Below are 21,107 nucleotides of genomic sequence, written 5' to 3'. Positions count from 1 at the left end.
TTTTGCTGGTGAGATAGTCATAATTTTTTTTAGTATATGTTACCGTTCTCATAGCTCCCCAGAATTTTGTTTACTGTTATTTATATTAGCTAGTTTTTCTAAAAATTGGCTATAATAACATTTCTTACCATATGTAATACAAGTTATATAGTTTTTATTTTTAGTGTATTGCTGTTTTAATGACAAAGAATTAAGATTATTTTGTTTGTATATCTTGAAATATTTTTCATTTGTTGTGAGACAACAAATAATATACATGAAATAATTTGTTTTTCTGAAACCTTTCTTTCTTTTAAATTATTTAATATTCCAAGATGGTTTTCAGATTAATAACATTTTCAAACATTAGCCATAAAAAAAAATAATCGAAGAGGAAGGGTGAGTGGTGGTATATTAATATTTGTTAAAATAAGATTCAAAAGAGAAATAACATTAATTAGCTCTAAAATCTGTGATTAATATTAAATATTGGATTGGAGGAGGGTTCAGTTATAATTGGCATATATAATTGTATTTGTAACTAGATTATGATTTAGAAGATATGTTCTTAGAAATAACAAATTATACTTGTAGAAATAAAACAATAATTGGTGGTGACTGATATGCAATAATAGGCAATTTAAATCAAGTAGGTGATGAATTACTGTTGGGAAGGAAATCTGTAGATCAAAAGGTAAGTATTAGGGGGAGAAATCTTGTTGCGATTATGGAAGATTATGGTTACCGTATATTAAACGGAAGATCTAATAAAGGTAAATTTGTATTATGCAGTATGGTTTTGAAAATTTTTCTGATACAAAACAAAATTTCAGCGGTTCCATAATTACATGTAGCAGCTTTTTATCATTATCTTTTTTAAAAAGAGGTATAAACCCAGTTACTTCCCACGTTTCTTGATTTGTATGTACTGTTTAAGGAACTAATAAATATTATTTAAAAAGAATAAACTAATGGATCTCCGTTCTTTAATTATACAACAGTATTAGATTAGGACCAGCACACCACTTTGTTTTCAGATTCTTGAAGATTGCTTCAATTTCAGTAATATTCAAAATATAATTATAAACACTTCAAGTAAGGGTTCTGAATTTAATTGACAATCAATTTTAACACTTACTCTCTAAACTGATTAAAAAAGGTATAAAACACTTTGTCTATATCTTCACCATTTTTTAGGTATTCTTTACATGACTTTTTGTATCTAGTGTAGATATTTGGTTCTATACTTTAATCTGTTCCCAAAACATACTTGGATTTTTTGCTGTAACTGCTTGCCCAACAATTTTTTTAGAAATATTAAAAATTACATAAGTTTTTGCTTTACTGTCTTTCCGCAAAACATAAATAAATTGTTCAGTTCCTTGTATTTAACATGGTTACATTCTGTGTGATAGTTTTGGAAAGTGTGAGATCCAGCAATTATTTTCCAAAACAACAAATGCAGTCCAAAAAAGCAAGTCCCACATACAATGATTAAAAGTCATTTTTCTTAAGGGTTTCATTAGGAAATAATTTGTTTTTAAATGAATCCTTAATTAAAAAAATGATAAATTGCTAATAGAAAGAATGAAAAAGGTCAACGTCTACAATTGTATTGTTAACTTTACTGACCGATAAATCAGAAATAACTAGAAAAGACCAAATCTAATATTCTACTCTGGTGTTTCTTAATGCATGTAATGTATTGAGGATTACAGAATTGTAAAAAGTTATTTGAATTCTTACAATAATCATCACCTAAATTTAAATCATATGATATCACATTGTTATTAATATTAAAATCACCCAGTACACAAAATTTTAATATTTGTGATTATATCTTTATTTAATTATGGAATCTGTTATTTATAAGAGAATAATTCTGGATCCTACATTTTCCACAATTATACAAAATGTAAGCATGTTAAATACACTGAACAAAACAATCTATTTGTGTTTTGTAGAAAGACAGTAAAACAAAAACTTAATGTAATTTTTAATATTTCTAAAAAAAAACTTGTCGATTCATTTCATCAAACATTTTAATTTAATCTGATTATTTTCCTTCTCACTCTCAACAATTTGTAATCACGTATGATAAAATACTTCAATATTCTGATACTATGAATGCCTAGGTTTATGTACCGGGTGATTTTAATATTTATAACAATGTGATATCTTATGATTTAAATTTAGGTGATGATTACTGTAGGAATTCAAGTAATTTTTTCAATTTCATAATCGGTATCCCATAGTCATTCACTACCAGTTTTTAGATAAGATAATATTTTTTTAGCTTTTGTAGTTCTCCTCTCCTTCTATACAGCCATCTTTTCTAGATGTATTGTATATGTTTTCAAAAATCTCACTACTGTTAGTGCTAGAATTTATATATAGAATTATTAAGTTATTTATATAGAATAATTCAGTTTTTGTCTGCAGCTGCAATTTAATTTTTAATTAACTTCTATTCTCTATTTTTCTGAATTTTAATTTCTTAATTATTTGATAATTTTTTCATCCGGTTTCACGTGTTAGTATATTTAGTATATTCCAAGTTTTCATGCCTAAAGTGCTTTACTGAAAGTTACCTAATGATTCTTTTAGTTTCCGATAGTGCCATTGTATCAAAGAACTATTTAAAAACTATTGTCTGGCACAGCTTTCTTGCTGATTAGGGATTATTAGTTTGTAATAGCAATACAGTGGCCGATTGAGCCATTTTGCGTGTGTTTGTGTAAATTTGTTAATGTAAATATCCACTTTATGTATAAATTGTTTTTCATTTTCAGTTGCGAACTACTTGTTTTGGGAGGTGGAGCTGGTGGTTGTAGTATTGCAGCAAAATTTGTTCCAAAACTAGATAAAAATGCAGTTATTATATTAGATCCAAGTGATGTACATTATTATCAGCCCATGCTAACTATGGTAGGAGCAGGTGTTAAAAAAGTAAAAGATTGTGCTCGACCAATGAGTAAAGTTCTCCCTTCTGGTGCTCGTTGGGTTAAAGATTCTGTATATGAGTTTGAACCAGAAAATAACACAATACATACCAAACTTGGCGCATCAATTAGTTATAATTATTTACTTGTGGCTTTGGGTCTTCAGTTAAGATTTGATTTGGTAAGTTAATTTTTTTTGTTTTATTTTTCACTTGAACCTTTTGGTAATCTGTCATTTTTATTAACTAAACACTGGACTTGGACTGCAGTGAGGATACTTATAAACATGGAGCACCATCCCTCGACCCACCGGGTTGGTCTAGTGGTGAACGCATCTTCCCAAATCAGCTGATTTGGAAACCGAGAGTTCCAGCGTTCAAGTCCTAGTAAAGCCAGTTATTTTTACGTGGATTTGAATGCTAGATCGTGGATACCGGTGTTCTTTGGTGGTTTGGTTTCAATTAACCACACATCTCAGGAACGGTTGAATTGAGAATGTACAAGACTACACTCATACATATTATCCTCATTCATCCTCTGAAGTATTATCTAAACGGTAGTTACCGGAGGCTAAACAGGAAAAAGAAAGGAAAAGGAAAGAAAGGAGCACCATCCCTCACTGTTGAAATGTTTCAAAACATAAATAACTGATTTTATTTACGATTGAAAAATTAGTATACTTTACTACTTCCCCACTCTTTTGAACAACCTTTTATTTTCATTTTTGTACTTTCTTCTATACTATTTGTTGTAATGAAAGAAAATTGTTGTGATCAATGTTTGAAAATTTTAATGTATTAAGCTCTTGTTTTATCGAATTCCCTACTGTAATAAATATTAAAACTTATAATTTAAGAAAAAATTAACTGTTTAACAGTTTTATATACAAAAATATATTCGTGTGCATATATATTATATATAAAACATTTATAAGGAATGTTTGAACTTATTTTTTTTTATCATGACAATGCTGGTCATTGATGAAAAAGTGAAATTTTATCAAAAGTAGTCATTTTTGTTTTATTCATTGCTTAGTTTACCCAATAATACTTTGTATTACACTTTTATAATGGCTTTTCTTTTTTCAATGTTAATATACCTCTTTGGCTTATGTATTGAACAAAAAATGTTTTCTTGTTTATATACATAAATATTTGTAAACCTTGTCTTATGAAATCATACGGCAAACCAAAACATAACAATATAATGATTTTAATTTAATTTAGCACAATCCATCCGAGAAAAAAACACTTCTCTACTTATAAAAATAAGTAAAATAAAACTTAATATAAACATAATTTTTACTTTTTATAATTTTTACTTTTAATGAAGTAAAGATTATTTTTAATTTAAAACTAAAAAATTGTAATAAAATGATAATTTACCTTAAAAATAAAAATTTGGTACGTATTAACGCCACCGCAGCTACAGCTTTATTTAAAAACAAAGTAGTCAATCGGATTTCGGTGGAAAATGGGCTGATATAGAGTTTAACATAGATTCAAAACAGTCTCTTTAATTTTAATCGTTATTTATATTTATTTATTTTATAAATATAATTTAACCAAACTTAAACTACGCTCGTTTCGCTCACTAACCTTGACTAATTAACACCGTAATTTTTTGATTATTTATTTAATAAATTCAGTAATTATGGCAATCATTTATTATTTAAATAATCAAAACACTCCTGTTAATTAGTCAAGGTTAGCGAGCGTAGGTTGTTTGGTTATATATTTATAAAATAAATAAATAACCCTTTATTAAAATTAATAAAGAGACTGTTTTGAATCTATGTTAAACTTTATATCTGCCCATTTTCCACCGAAATCCAATTGACTACTTTGTTTTTAAATAAAGCTAAATACCTTAATACTAGCTAATTTATGGTACTTACGCTTTAAATAAGCATAAGTATCAAAAATTTTAAGAAACTATGTTACCACTATATTAAAATTTCATCAGTAAAACAAAAAAAAAGTATTTGTTACCTCACTGTATTCCTTCAATACCCTATAAGCTGCTGTTTGTTTAACTGTTGTCATCGTTTCCCAAATTTATCACAATATAATTTATCATAATATCTTCACACAAACTGTCCGCTTCCCGTGCCTTTTTTTTCTGTAATTACATGTTGAATACAACTTTTCCAAGCATTGCATCTATTCAATTAACACTTTCTGTCACTAAATTTTTTACATCGCTTAAATGTTGTGTTATTATTCCCAATGTAACCTTTGACTTGTGCCCATATCAATTCTGTCAGGTTAAAATTGCAATGGTCTAGAGCAGTGTTTCTTAACCTTTTAAGTGAGCTAATACACCCCTTTGAATCTGAAAAAAGGTCTCCGCACCCCATTGAAAAATACATTTCTATTTTCAGGTTTAGAAAAACACGTTTTTTTGTGAAATTTATTGTTTATTTTTTTTTTAAATGTAAATTTTTTATAACAATATTATTTTTCTTAATGACTAAACTGTTGTTGTTTATCCGAAATAATGCTTCTAAAACGAGGCTCTTTTTTTGAAAGAGCCACACTTAAGTCATCACTTGCATTTAAGCGATTTCTCGCTTTAGATTTGATGTGAAGAAGTGATGAAAATCCCGTTTCACACAGGTAGGTGGTGGCAAATGCTAGTAGTAACTGTAATGCTTCTTTCACCAACCGTGGGTAAATTTGTAATTGTATGCATCAAAATTGTTGCGATTCAAATTTTTCGAATTACATGTATGTGGCTATTTTCTCGCATTTCAATTAGATCGTCTTTTTTTAAATCGCTATCATCCATCAAATTTAGGTTATATAAAAATGGATCCAGTATCCATCTTTGAGTTTTGGTAATATTTCAAGTAGAAAAATATCCATTGAATGTCGCTCAATTGTTTCAAATGTATTGCAATGTCGGTATAATTGTATGTTTCTCATTTTCTACAACAATTGAATCAAGCAGAGGAAAGTTTGCAAAATTTCCATTTTCAACTCGACGTATCCAAATTTTTAATTTTCCAATAAATGAACGTAAATTTTCACTAGCTTTTATTATATTTTTATCAAATCCTTGGATCGATATGTTCAAATCATTCAAACGGCTAAATATATCTGCTAAGTAGGCTAGTTTCAGAATTGCATCCTTACTCTCAAAATGATTTTACTAAATCACAGTTTTGACTAGTCAGCAACTAAATAATTTCTTCATGCAATTCAAAAACCCTGTTTAGCATGCGGCCCTTAGAGAGCCATCGAATTTCAGTGTGATATAAAAGCACGGTATGCGCAGCACCGATTTTTTCACAAAAGGCACGAAAAATGCAATGTTTAAGCGCTCGTCCACGGATATATTTTACTACATTTATTGCAGTATTAAGGTGTTTTTTTAAACTTTCTGGTAAAGCTGACGATGCAACATGCAATGCGTTATTGTAACATGCGGTAATTCAATTTTAACGTGTTAAAAAAATCCAGAATTTTTGTCTAACATTGCTGGGGCCCCATCAGTGCATATTGAACCAATCGCATTCATCGGTAGTTGATATTTTGAAAAAAAAATCTTTGATGTGATTGAAAACATCAATTCCTCTCGAAGTCAACTCCAGTGGCTCACAGAATAGAAAATCTTCTATCATTTCTCTTTCTTTTATGTATCGCACAAATACCAAGAGCCGGCTGCAATTATCAACATCGGTCGACTCATCCAGTTGTACGCTTACTTATGTCCCTATTATTTCTAGTAAAATATCTTTACTGAGATCTTGAATTCGTGATCGAATTATATCGTTCGATAACGGAATCTGCTGAATTTTTTTATACGCTTCAGAATCCAATACAGTTTCAGCTATTATTAATGCACAAGGTTTTATTAATTCCTCAGCGATCGTGTGGGGTTTTTTTTCTTTGCACACAAATATGCCGCTTGATATGACGCAACTATCAGGGGCTTTTGAATTGCTGGCTGGCATAATTTTAAGATAGTACCACCGGTATCAAATCGAGCCTTTTTTGACTTCAAGCTGTTCATGCTATGACCTGCACCTTCACCACCGTGCAGATTGTTGAAATGCTCTAATAACTTTGACGGTTTGAGATTGCTGTTTGAAAATATCTTGGAACATAAGATGCATTGAGGTCGTTGCGTACCATCTTTTTCTGTTGTACAAGTGAATCCATAAGCGACATACTTGTCGTTCCATTGGCGTTTTTTTTTTTGACATAGCAGGGTTCACTATAATCAATTAAATTATTTAGAAATAACGTATAAAAAATAACAAAAATACACCCAAACCTCGTATAACACGGTTTTATATAACACGGATGAATAAATTGTGGCATATGTTTTGTACAACACGCTTTATATAACACAGTTTCAAAAAAAAAAAATTTAATAATATAATCAATATGTTTGATTTGTTCGTCCATGGAATGTGTCATGACCAATCTCACTGAGCATTTCAAGACTTATCAATTTAGCAAGTGCGTTACTTTTTATTAAGGGTTAAAGTTCAATTTTTTTGAATTTCCTTTATAACTTCGTAACGGCACAGATTTTTATAATAATGTTAATTACAACCTTTATAGAGGATGTAATTTGCTACGATAAACGGTTAAAAACGCTGATTTTTTTGCAAATTTCACTAAAACGAAAAACACATAGTTATTTACATATACAATAATGTCATATGTGTAATTTTATCCGTTTACTGAAAGAAATTACGAAACTAACTTTATTTATTTAATCCTTTGGCAAAAAAAAATTGTTTTGCAGATTTTTTTTGGATTTACCAAAACAGGGTTTAAACGTCATTTACCAAGAATCGAAAATAAAAACATTTAATAAAAATCCAGGACAGCTTGTCCAGATGTCTTGGCACTAGAAATATTTTCTTATCTGTATTTAAATAGTTATATAAAATATTATTCTGTTAACGCGGGTGTAATGTTTTTATTATAACCTTGTATAATACGGATTTGTATTACACGACATTTTGGTGGAACCATATAACCGTGTTATACGAGGCTCGGGTGTATTATTTTAAATTAGTGAGAAAAATACTTGCATTTGTATTATCGATGTATCCTATTTGGGCTTAAATCACTGATCAATACGAATGTATTAAATAGGTAAGTAATTTAAATAATCGGATGTTTAAATGCGTACACGTGTCCGTCTCAAGAGGTTTTTCAACAAACTGGCGATGACGCAGAAACAATAATAGACTCGGCTAGTGAGTAAGGGAGTGGAAGCGGACGCAGCCAAATCTACCTAAACGTTTTTAAACAAAAAACAATTGGTTGATGTCATCGAAAATTCAAATATCGCAAAAATAATATATGTATATTGTTAGAGGCTTCTCCCGCACCCCCAGGGGTGCGGGCACCCCCGGTTAAGAATCACTGGTATAGACGAACACACAACACGAACAATTTTTTAATTTTGCTATTTCATCTACTTCATAATGAATATATTTCTGTATAACTGATTTTACTAATCTTATAGTTCTACTTTTAACATGTCTTCGGTGTAAATGATATGCGATTTTCTTTGATTGTAACCATTTGGAAATTTCTGATTTTCAAGTTGAATTGTTTGAAATTTTTTCAGTTTTCAGGCAATGGTAAGGCGCATTATCCATTACTATGACAAATCCTTCAGCAACAATTTAGATAATTTATTTTAAACCGCTGCATAAAACTGTCACCATTCATTTCCTTGTGATACTCTTGGGAAGATCTGGATTTCAAATACCCAGTTGGTTTTTGAAGCACCATTCAAAAACCAATTTTCACTTTCTACATGTGTTACTATTAATAATTTACCTTAACCGGCCAGGGTTTTCACCCCGGTTGAGGAACCTCTCACTTATTTCACGAAGAAGGTAATTAATCCTTTTATTATAAGTAATTTCTCTTAAATATTCCCTACGCCGTGAAATAATATTTTTGCACCAGTCAATAAGGAATTATTTTTTCTGGACGTGAAACGAAAATTCATTTATTTTAAAACATGAAGTACTTCTAGAAAAATTCAACAGTTCAGAATCAGTATTCACAGCATTTAATATTTTATTCACGTTAGTAAACTTGTTATTGAATTAAAATGAATGAACTTCTTCTTTTTTTTTGATAGCATATTTAGTAAAACTGTCCAACTTTTCAATCATTTTCACATGCGTTCCAGTCTCATGAGGGCTAACATGTTTACCATCGATTTTATGTTTCCGTATTATATTAAAAATTGTTATTTCGCTAATAGTTGTTGCACTGTTTGCTTTCTGAGGAATGTCTCTGATGCGGTTTCAGGGATACTTTTTTTTTAACGTAATATGTATGTTGCTGATTAAGTTTTTGTTTTTGGAGCTACTTAAGGGTTTTTCCAGTTTATCTTTCATGACAGAATCACTCATTGTTAAAATCTGCTTGGCACAAAAACATAGTGTAAATTAAAAAGAATGAACATTACACTAAATAAAACTTATAAAAATTAACTATAAAACTGTATCGTACTGTATGGAGTAACATTATAACACAGACTTAAATACTTTCTTTCACAGAACCGAATAATAGTGTGAAACATTACAAATGATGTTATTGTTAGCGTCAATAACAGACTCAACAAAATCTTTAATTACTTATAATTGGCATTCCAATGTGAGACAATTGATAGCTTACAGTAAATTAATATACGCATAAACCAATAATGGGACTTGCAGATGAGAGTGACAGAATGAATCGACCTCAACTACTGCGATATTACCATACATGCCGAATTCATATTATTGGTACGGAAATGGGCATACGGCGTCAAAATCCAAGATGGGGGGCAGTCCGCCATTTTGTAATGACGTCACGAATTCAAGCGGTGGTCGGCCATTTTGGAGTGTGTCAGTGACCCCGTAGCCTGTCAGTGGTACCAACTTCTTTTCTGTCAGTGTTGTCAACCTGGTTATTTATATGTATTAAATTATTGAAATAATATTTCTAAGGTTGGTAGAAAGTAGTAGAGAAATGGGGATACTAGCGTCAAAATCCAATATGGCGACGCCCTCCATCTTGGAATTTCCCTTTTCCTATGAGAATTTCCCTTTTCCCCGTTGGAATTTCCCTTTACCCGTTATTTTTCTGTATTTAATGAAAAGTGTTTTATATAAGTTGTGATAAATGAAATATATTATCTGTGTGTGTATATGTGTGAATAAAAATTAAGACGTACCTCGAGGATGATCCTGGTCGTCGTGGCTGTTGCACTGAGAGGCGTCACTCACTACTGCAGCACCCGGACGTGGCTAGTGCACCAGGAGGCGACAGCGGCTGCGGGTGTGCGTTGACGTAACGGCGCGGGTTGTTGACAGTGCGAGGTGTGGCGTGCGACTGATGAACAGCTGACGAACAAGGCCTAAGGTTGAACGTTCTATTTTAAACGTACGTTACAGTGGTAGGCGCGAAAGCGTCACACCCTACCGACCTATCATAGAGCCGGATTCAAAGCGGCAGCGCATGCGCAACACGTAGACCTACTGCTGCTACCACCACCGCTGCAGACACAAGCCTACATGTAAATTAAAACATAACACTAATCACAAACATAGGAATGTGCTAAATTATCGTAATGAAAAACTCTCTTTCTATCTCTCTCTCTCTCTCTCTCTCTCTCTCTCTCTCTCTCTCTCTGTGTGTGTGTGTGTGTGTGTTCGTGTTCGTAAACTTCCACTAATATATCGCGTAAACATTCATTCAGCATTAAGACATTGTTTATAGGATGCCTGTATATAAAAAAAAAAATAAAATATCTAGGTCTGTGTGTGTTAAAAGATTCCTACGATCGACAGTGGCGTCACGCAAAACACACACACACTATACTGTTACTTTGTAGTATTACAAATAAAGCAGTAAATTTACACCCAGGAATGAAATATAAATGATGCAACACAAAGTTTGCAACAATTGATATCTGTTAAGCAAAAAAAGTTTCTTAACGCCTCCACATCTAATATAAACGTCACATATATATAACATGTATCATTGTAACAGAAGAAAGATTTATAGTTTATACTCTTTTTTTAATTTTACTTAATCGAATAAGAAATGAAAACCTCGAGTTTGTTTAAATGATTGTATGAAAAGCACATTTATATATAATAGAATTATCTTACAAATTTATTTGCAATAAATAAATGGTAGCACTAAAAAAATTTTTTTTTTTAATTTTACGGATCGGAAAAATAATTAGAGGAATAAATACTATCCAGGCCGAGTTTAAAGGGGCCGCGCATGCGCATTACGTAGACCGTTACTGCTGCAACCACCATTAAGTAAGTATGGACGTCCCTTGAGGATGATCCTGGTCGTCGTGGCCATTGCACCGGGAGGCGTCACCCGCTAATCCAGCACCCTGACGTTCATGCACCAGGAGGCGATGGCGGCTGCTGCATGTGTTCTCCTGCGTGCGTTGACAGCGGCGAACATCGCCTAAGGTTGGGCTGGCGACACTAGCGCTCCTAGCGGCTACCAGTAGAACTAGTGACGCAGTACCAACTGTCTGTGTATACAGACTGACACCGACCAATCAACGTCAATCACAAGTGAATGTTACTATGTTTACATAACGTTACATGTAACTATAACATAACGTTAAATTTACATGATGACTGATGTTACTATGTTAACATAACGTTACATGTACATAATGATGACGATGACTATGATGGATTTGTAGAAGAAAAGGGAGGGGTTACCCCCACCACGTCTACGGTGATATAAGTAAGGGGACTAAGGAAGTTATCTTTGACCTCGCATGCGCAGTTGAGCAACCATCATGGAAGGAGTTATCGACAGCATCATTATCAAAAAATAAGTTGCTGACAATGTTAGCAACATCACAGCATCGTTACCTTCAGAAAAAGCAATGGTTAACGTCGCTAATACGAGTTTATCATTACCTAACCTAACGTTAAAAGATAATATTGACAAAACAGTAGTCAATGTTACATCATCATCATTACCTTCAGCGACGGTAGCAGTGTTACAAATAGTAAACGCTACTAATACCAATATCTCATTACCTAACATAACGTTACATGTACATAATTATGATGATGATGGATTTGTAGAAGAAAAGGTGGAGGGGGTTACCCCACCACGTCTACGATGATATAATAAAGGGGACTAAGAAAGTTATCTTTGACCTCGCTTTCGCAGTTGAGCAACGGTCATAGAAGGAGTTATCGAGTATCGCGGCTTCCTCAGCAGCCGAGGTGAGTTTATAGTTAAAGAACTCGCTGTTGTCAGTGTCAGCGGATGCTACATGATAATACATTTTCATTCACCGTATTCGCGTGCTAAATTGAAATCGAAATACAGGCGGATGGCCGCTTGGTTAAAAAGAAACTATCACAAAATAGATTGGGAGTACGGTGACATTGTATACAGCGATGATATGAAGAAACTTTGTTCACAGTTTTCTACAATATACACAAAGGGGTTGGAGAAATCTGAATTTTTGCGTCGATATCATAACGATGTTCGAATGATACAAGAGGACGCACCAAAGCTGAATTCGAATTACATCGTAACCTGTCCGTACTATAAACTACATCCAAGCGGAAAATGTGCTTTACAACCGGATGTTTCTACATGGCGTGGTTGAAATTGTGTAAAAAGCCGTTGGATCTGGTCAGAGAAGCGGATCGTTTGAAAATACAAACGTAAACAACAAAGAATTGGCCAAAAACGGTTTTTACAATTCCTTCAAGGATTTGTGAATAAGATGTTGTTGGTGCAACGAACCGATTAACATGCACAATTTACCACAATGTAGGAATTGCATCAATGAAAACATCCCGCTGTCATTAGTCTATCGTACCTCGAAGAGGGCTACCGCTGTAGAGCTGTCTGCTGACGAATCTGCATCTTTGGTTGGAGGTCTATATTATAATTGTAGCCTTCCAATTGTTGCCGGGAATATTATTTATGCTTTATAGATTGGGAGTACGGTGACATTGTATACAGCGATGATATGAAGAAACTTTGTTCACAGTTTTCTACAATATACACAAAGGGGTTGGAGAAATCTGAATTTTTGCGTCGATATCATAACGATGTTCGAATGATACAAGAGGACGCACCAAAGCTGAATTCGAATTACATCGTAACCTGTCCGTACTATAAACTACATCCAAGCGGAAAATGTGCTTTACAACCGGATGTTTCTACATGGCGTGGTTGAAATTGTGTAAAAAGCCGTTGGATCTGGTCAGAGAAGCGGATCGTTTGAAAATACAAACGTAAACAACAAAGAATTGGCCAAAAACGGTTTTTACAATTCCTTCAAGGATTTGTGAATAAGATGTTGTTGGTGCAACGAACCGATTAACATGCACAATTTACCACAATGTAGGAATTGCATCAATGAAAACATCCCGCTGTCATTAGTCTATCGTACCTCGAAGAGGGCTACCGCTGTAGAGCTGTCTGCTGACGAATCTGCATCTTTGGTTGGAGGTCTATATTATAATTGTAGCCTTCCAATTGTTGCCGGGAATATTATTTATGCTTTATAGATTGGGAGTACGGTGACATTGTATACAGCGATGATATGAAGAAACTTTGTTCACAGTTTTCTACAATATACACAAAGGGGTTGGAGAAATCTGAATTTTTGCGTCGATATCATAACGATGTTCGAATGATACAAGAGGACGCACCAAAGCTGAATTCGAATTACATCGTAACCTGTCCGTACTATAAACTACATCCAAGCGGAAAATGTGCTTTACAACCGGATGTTTCTACATGGCGTGGTTGAAATTGTGTAAAAAGCCGTTGGATCTGGTCAGAGAAGCGGATCGTTTGAAAATACAAACGTAAACAACAAAGAATTGGCCAAAAACGGTTTTTACAATTCCTTCAAGGATTTGTGAATAAGATGTTGTTGGTGCAACGAACCGATTAACATGCACAATTTACCACAATGTAGGAATTGCATCAATGAAAACATCCCGCTGTCATTAGTCTATCGTACCTCGAAGAGGGCTACCGCTGTAGAGCTGTCTGCTGACGAATCTGCATCTTTGGTTGGAGGTCTATATTATAATTGTAGCCTTCCAATTGTTGCCGGGAATATTATTTATGCTTGCCTTGTGGATCACAAAATCATTCGCAAGAAAAAAGGTAAAACAAAAAAGTATAAAATAGAAAAACCCATGTAAAAACCAGTTTGAGTGTTTTATAGTAAGCCTATAGGGGAGAGATTTCACTCATGTAAAAAAAATTCTTTACTCGCCGCGGTTGCTACCTCCAGGGTAGTGTGGAAATGCAACTGGTAAATAGGTACAGTTTCAAGATCGATGTTGATATAGCCGCATCGGTGCGGTTAGTTCGTTATTTCTCCTATCGTCGTGTAAGGACGTTGCGACATCTGATTAAAATTGTAAATGCGGCGTTCCCACACGCTTTGAGTACGACTATTGATTTAGATTTAGATCGTCACCACTATAGAGTGGTGTTCATGTATAACGCGACCTATGATGAAATTCACAGTCGGTTGCAAGAATATCTCGATAGTTTGAAGATAGATACTATTGATGGTATGTATAGACGTCGTATTGGTTGTGGTGGTAGTGGGAATAGGTTATGCAACAGACCTTCATTCAAGGCGAGATGACGGAAGTGTCCACGTGGTTGGTGTCTTTCCTACCAGGCGGACCTAACTCAAAGAATATTGACGTACTGTTCCTGACATCAACAGTCACGGTGACCGATACTTTACCAAATACATTACTATTAGGTTTACCATACAGGACTAATGTGGAGGATATTGAATGCGAGGTATCGGGCACCATCGATTAGATTGTTGTGAACGAGTGTGATGTCCGTAAGTTTTTGGATAAAAGGTTAAACAAGGTAGACGATAGAATCGCAAAGACGAATCCCAAATTGGACGGTTACAAAGACGTATTGATTCTGTGCAAAAGGTTATCGGATTTATAGTAATGATTATCGGGAAGATGTTTACCGTATTGGTTAACGAATTGAAATCGGTTACACGATACATATGTAAACATATTTTTATGATGCTTGTCGAACTCTGATGATGACAAGTATGTCGGTCTTGCAAACGAGTGTTATAAATTCGACTATTGCGGTCGAAGGTTACCCGAATACCTGTGCTCCTGCGAATTGGTTATTGGACACATGATGAAAGTTAAAGCGCTGTTACAAAAATCAAATTTGAATTACTATGGGAAAACCCAACATCGTCGTCATTAGCTTGCCGAGTTATCGATGAAAACGAACTGTACCCGTTATTTTCTAAAACATTTACCGAAACGAGTGGTGGTGGTAAGGAAAGGTAGATGACAAGTATATACACTGCAGTCGATCATTCGTGCGTGAGCTCTGCCAGTGTGATGATGGATGCCTTATCGTTTATTAACGATTAAAACTTTCCTCAAACGGTTACCATTGAAGAGGTTGACCGATATTCATATCGGTATTGACTGTATTATTGGATATGAGAAAGATATATACATCATACGGTGAGTTTCGCATTTGTGTCATCTTATACGACACCGATTCTTATTCTGACAACGAATCGTATTGTTTTCAGCTATTATTACCAAGGAGCTATACAAACAAATTTACCGAAGTCGAAATGACCGTTGTACGACGTCATTCGATGAAGCTAACCTATTACGGTGTAACCAAATGACCAAGCCGACAACGGTGGTAATGGTGGTGTCACTGAAGATTTAAAATTAAGTTTATAAGACATTGTGTTATTTGATTCACTTTGTAACATGATATGCGTTTCAGGTTACTCACGCTATTAAACTGCTGAGAATGCATGGTCGCTTCTAAGAATTACATGATAAACACTTTGTAACATGATATACTGTTTCCGGTTACGCTATTAAAAGTGCTGAGAATGCGTGGTCGTTTCTTAGAATTACACGATAAACACTTTGTGTAACATGATATGCCGTTTCAGGTTACTTACGCTATTAAACTGGTGAGAGAATGCATGGTCGTTTCTTAGAATTACACGATAAACACTGTTCAAGGTTACTCGTAACTGACACCAGGCACGTGGCTTCAACGACGGTTTGGGTATGGCACTTTAGACGGTTGTGTTCCTATTAATCGTGACGTCAAGGTCAAACTATAGATAGACGTTGTTTGTGTGTGGTACTTTTCCTGTTCAAACATGTTCAAGATCAATTGGATGCATAGGCGTTGTAGGTGGGTTACGAAGGCCTTGTATGAATGGAGGGTGTACGTCTTAGTTTCTTTCTTCATTCCGTTACTGTCGCTTGACTTGAATGCATACTACACATCATTGTCATCGTTATTGTTGTCATCACCATCTACGCCAATATGTCGCAAACATTTATTCAGAAGATTAATTTAGCAAAGACCTCACCAAGTCACCTAACTCAGGTCACAAGTGTTGGTGAATTAATTATCGAGAAGAAATACGACATTGTATCGATGAATCGATGGACTACTAAATACGGTGCTTGTATTATGTGCACCCTTTAGCGTGAGGGTGATGATGAACAACGTAGAGTTTTTCTAACAAAGCGGTTCGCCAATCGTCTAGACAACGATGAGATTGATCAGCTGGTGGCAAACAAGACAAAATTAATATTCAAGGGGATTGTAGGAAATACCTACAGTGTCGTTTTGAATAGGTATTTAATTCAAAAGAAGACGATACACACATTCAATTTATAATACACAAAACAAAAAACACTTTACACCCCCATACAGCAATGTGTACGAACTATTGTTTTATTTAAAATGATAATTTTTACATTTGCTATATGTAGTGGTTCCAAGGACCGTTACATGATCTGGTAATAGATTTATCTACTATCAGGTTATGTGACAAATGGTGAGGAAAGAGTTTATAAATCAGTTTGTTTTTTTTTGTTTCGGGGAAGACAATATAAAACAATAGCCCGTTTTTGGTTACTTACGCTATTAAGTGCTGAGAATGCGTGGTCGTTTCTTAGAATTACACGATAGAAGTCGTTTCTTAAAATTACACTTTGTAACATGATATGCCATTTCAGGTTACTTACGCTATTAAACGTGCTGAGAATGCGTGGTCGTTTCTTAGAATTAAACGATAGTAGTCGTTGCTTGGAATTACACGATAGCTGTTCATCAGTCGCACGCCACACCTCGCACTGTCAACAACCCGAGCCGCTACGTCAACGCACACACGCGAATACTCACGCAGCCGCCGTCGCCTCTTGGTGCTGGAGTAGTGGGTGACGACTCCCGGTTTAACGGCCACGACGATCAGGATCAGGATCATCCTCGAGGTACGTCTAACCTTTTATTCACACATACACACAGATAATATATTTCATTTTTCACAACTTATATACATCACTTTTCACTGAATACAGAAAAAAACGGGAAAGGAGAAATTCCCATGGGAAGGGAAAATGGAAATTCTCACAGGAAAAAGGACAATTCCAAGATGGCGGGCATCGCCATATTTGATTCCAAGATGCCGCCCTCTTGGATTTTGACGCTAGTATCCTCGTTTCCCTACTACTTGCTACCAACCTTAGAAATATTATTTCAATAATTTAATAAAGGTGATTCAAAGAAACGGGAAATTTTGAAAGTTGTGTTAGTAGCCGTGGGAGATTGGTACCACTGTATAAGTGGCGCCAGCCTCTCTAACCTAACCTGCTATTTAGTTGTCATGGATCCTTGGAGTGGTGCGCAACGTGCATTTGCTATCAAAGCGTTTTACAAAAACAATGACAGTGTGGAGGGAGCGCGTAGAAAATTTTGCCGTCATTTTAATCTCGGACGGCACGACCGTGTTCCATCAGCACATGCAATTAAAACATGCATATCTCATTTTCAGGAACCTCATTCGGCAATGAAAAAGAAACCTCCAGGCCGTGAGCGAACCGTCCGAACACCACAGAATGTTCAAGCTTTACAAGATGGTGTCACACGAAGTCTACATCGGTCAATCCGTCGTCTCTCAGCATCTTTACAATTGCATAGTTCAAGTGTTCGAAGATTGTTAGTGAAGGACTTGCAATTCCATCCATGCAAGTTGCAGATCGTCCAGGAACTGAAACCGAACGACGCAGTTGGGCGAGCACAATTCTGTAATGTAATGCTTCAGAAGATAAATGATAACGAAGAGTTTGTTCACAAACTGTGGATGTCAGACGAAGCGCATTTCTACCTCAGTGGATTTTTTAACAAGGAAAATTTCAGATACTGGGCACAAGAAGATCCTACGCAGCTACACCAGCGTCCGTTGCACAGCCAGAAAGTGACAGTGTGGTGTGCTATGTCATCTTACGGTGTTATAGACCCTTATTTTTTTGAGGATGACAACGGTCTTGCGATTACAGTGACGTCGGCTCGTTACGTAGCCGTGCTTGAAACCTTTGTTGTGGAACAACAAAAGAGATTTCCACCGATTCTTAACACAGCCTGGTTTCAACAAGACGGAGCAACGTCACATACTGCACGAATATCGATGGCAGTTGTACGCCGTTTGTTTGGACAACGTTTCATTTCACGAAATGGTGACATTAGATGGCCTCCCAAATCGCCTGATCTCTCAGCTTGCGATTACATTTTGTGGGGTCACCTTAAAAGCAAAGTGTTCCACAGAAGACCTGCTACAACGGAAGAACTGAAGGCAAATTTCCGAGAAGCAATTGCGGAAATTTCAGTTGAGATGTTACGTCAAACCATGAACAATTTAACGAAGAGACTTCGTGAGTGTTGACGTAGAAAAGGAGGTAACCTGCAAGATGTCATCTTTAAAAAATAAACTAAAATGTATGTATCCTAAAATGGCAACATTTGTACAATTACATGAAATAAAATTCATTTTCTAAACAAAATTTTTCGTTAACGTTATTTTATTTTTAAAATTTCCCGTTTCTTTGAATCACTCTGTACTTATAAATAACCAGGTTGACGACACTGACAAAAAAAGTTGGTACCACTGACAGGCTACGGCGTCAGTGTCGTCACAATCCATGATGGCCAACCACCGCCATCTTGAATATGTGATGTCATTCCAAGATGGCGAACAGTTCGCCGTCTTGGATTTTGACGCCTATTTCCGTTCTACTTATATCTATATCTGCTACACGGTTTCGTGAGACAATGTTTTAACCCATAAATTTATATATTTTTAAGCTAAATGGACCGAAAGTTTTAATTGTTTTTGCTTTCATGTGAAATTGACCCTTTTAAATGTATATGGTTTATTTGTTATCAAATAAACATAAATCAAGTTGTAAATTCAAATTATGAGGTTTCCTTGGCAAATAATTCCAAAACTGAATAGAATTGACCATCATATGTTTTTGACAATTCTTTTTAAATATTTTGTAAACTGGTTCAGATTTCAAGTTAGGAACATGATTATAAAATCATTTCCCAGCTTACAACAGTAAATTTTCAGAATCTAAAATTCTGTGAGTACGATAATTTAAAGTATAGTCTTTATTCTTAAATGTTTGCTATGGCGCAGTAGTATGAAAAATATTTATGTGTTTTTCTTGAGGAATAGAAATACTGAAAACAGATAACACATGGAAATGGTACTAAATTTTATTCTTCAAACATACTTTGGAAAATTTTTTGTTAATTTATTTAATTTAAATTTAATAGTAAACTGTAGGCTTTTTGTAGGTTTATGTATAATAGTTGAAACATGCTGGCAGTAGGTGAGTAAATTGTTGATATCAAAGCCAAAAATTGAACATTATTTACATCAATTACATCCACTAAAAAAGAATTCTTAATTCTAATATCTTATGTTATCGGTATGAGAATTATACTAGTAGTTTATAATCATGTAGTAGGTAATGAACATTTAATAATATTAAATGGATTAATAAAATAAATAAGTAAAATTTACATATGAAGAAAGCATTAATATATCAATTAGTTTCCTAGATTTAAATATCAATGAAATAAAAAAATCACAACCAATCGGCTTACATAGAAAACATACAAGTAATGGTACAAATGTTTATAAAGTTTCACAGCATTCACAATCACAAAAATTGATACTTAGTAGAATACTGCCATTAGTTCACACATCATTAAGGACAAAAAGAAAAACATAAAATCAGTTAAATTGTGTAGCTATCAGAATAGTCACAACAATCAATTCATAGAATTTAATAAACAATATTAAAACCCTGAATAAGAAGATAGCAAATACATAAAAACAAAAAAATAACAAAAACTTATTAAAAATATTTTGTAGAAAATAATATACTGTTGTATATAGATCTAATAACCACATAATAAAATAATTAAAAACGAACAGTAAATACACTGATAAATGTATTAGGGATGGTGTAAACAAAATAAAGTGCGATCATTGTAATTTTATATAGAAAAAATTATTTGATCATGTAAATTAAGATATGCAGAAGATCATACAAAAATACAAAATCTTCCGATCTAATTAAATATTTTAGAAAATATTAACATAAATAACCGTTATAGAAAATAATATAGAAGTACTAGAAAAAGATTGTATAAGATAGATCATCTTGAAAATATTCTCAACTTCATACAAAAAAAAAACAAATACAACTTTATGATTAATAAATAGATTACCAGAAAGATCACTACTATACATAAACTACTGGAGAAAGGATTAGTTGATTTTACTAGCAAATTATAAAAAATCAATAAGATAATAGTTATTGGTCTACCAACATAATTATAACTACAATGAAAAGTTTTTTCCACTATATATTTGATAACTTTTAATGTTGGTAATCAAAAGAAGAAAAAAATCAACATCGAGATGATGAAAAAGAACAAACAGTGGAGTAAAAATCCAAAAACATATTCTTCAACAAAAAGAATAGTAAAGCAAAAAAGTAAAAAAGCTCTTGATGCTTACACCTTAAACTGAGTTCATAATATTTAATTAATAGATTAGATGATAAGGAACTAGTATATAGAATGTTTTTTAAAGTTGTGTTACGATTATAATCAAATATTTTAGGGTAATTAAAATAATTAATATTAAATCACTTTCAATCTTTAGACAGAATGGAAGTAACTCCTTTAATTTGGAAAGTTCCCAGAATTCAAATCTTGGTCAGGTGCTATTTTCTTCATGTGCTATAAAAGTTTCTCTATTGAATTCTCATGCTTGAAATTA

General features: G+C 33.8%; 1 protein-coding gene across 1 annotated transcript in view; it reads left to right on the top strand.

Moving 5' to 3' along the window:
• Sqor (Sulfide quinone oxidoreductase) overlaps positions 1-21,107 on the top strand; it is a 42,325-nt gene that overhangs the window by 4,465 nt on the left and 16,753 nt on the right. Inside the window, exon 2 of the mRNA XM_075362265.1 lies at positions 2,772-3,102. Coding sequence (XP_075218380.1) covers positions 2,772-3,102 — 331 coding nt within the window. The remainder of the gene's footprint in view (positions 1-2,771; positions 3,103-21,107) is intronic.

Source organism: Lycorma delicatula, chromosome 4 (assembly GCF_047948215.1).
Source record: "Lycorma delicatula isolate Av1 chromosome 4, ASM4794821v1, whole genome shotgun sequence".
Taxonomy (NCBI): Eukaryota; Metazoa; Arthropoda; class Insecta; order Hemiptera; family Fulgoridae; genus Lycorma; species Lycorma delicatula.
The sequence above is the reverse complement of the archived record's forward strand: the minus strand, read 5'-3'. Positions and strand labels throughout refer to the sequence as shown.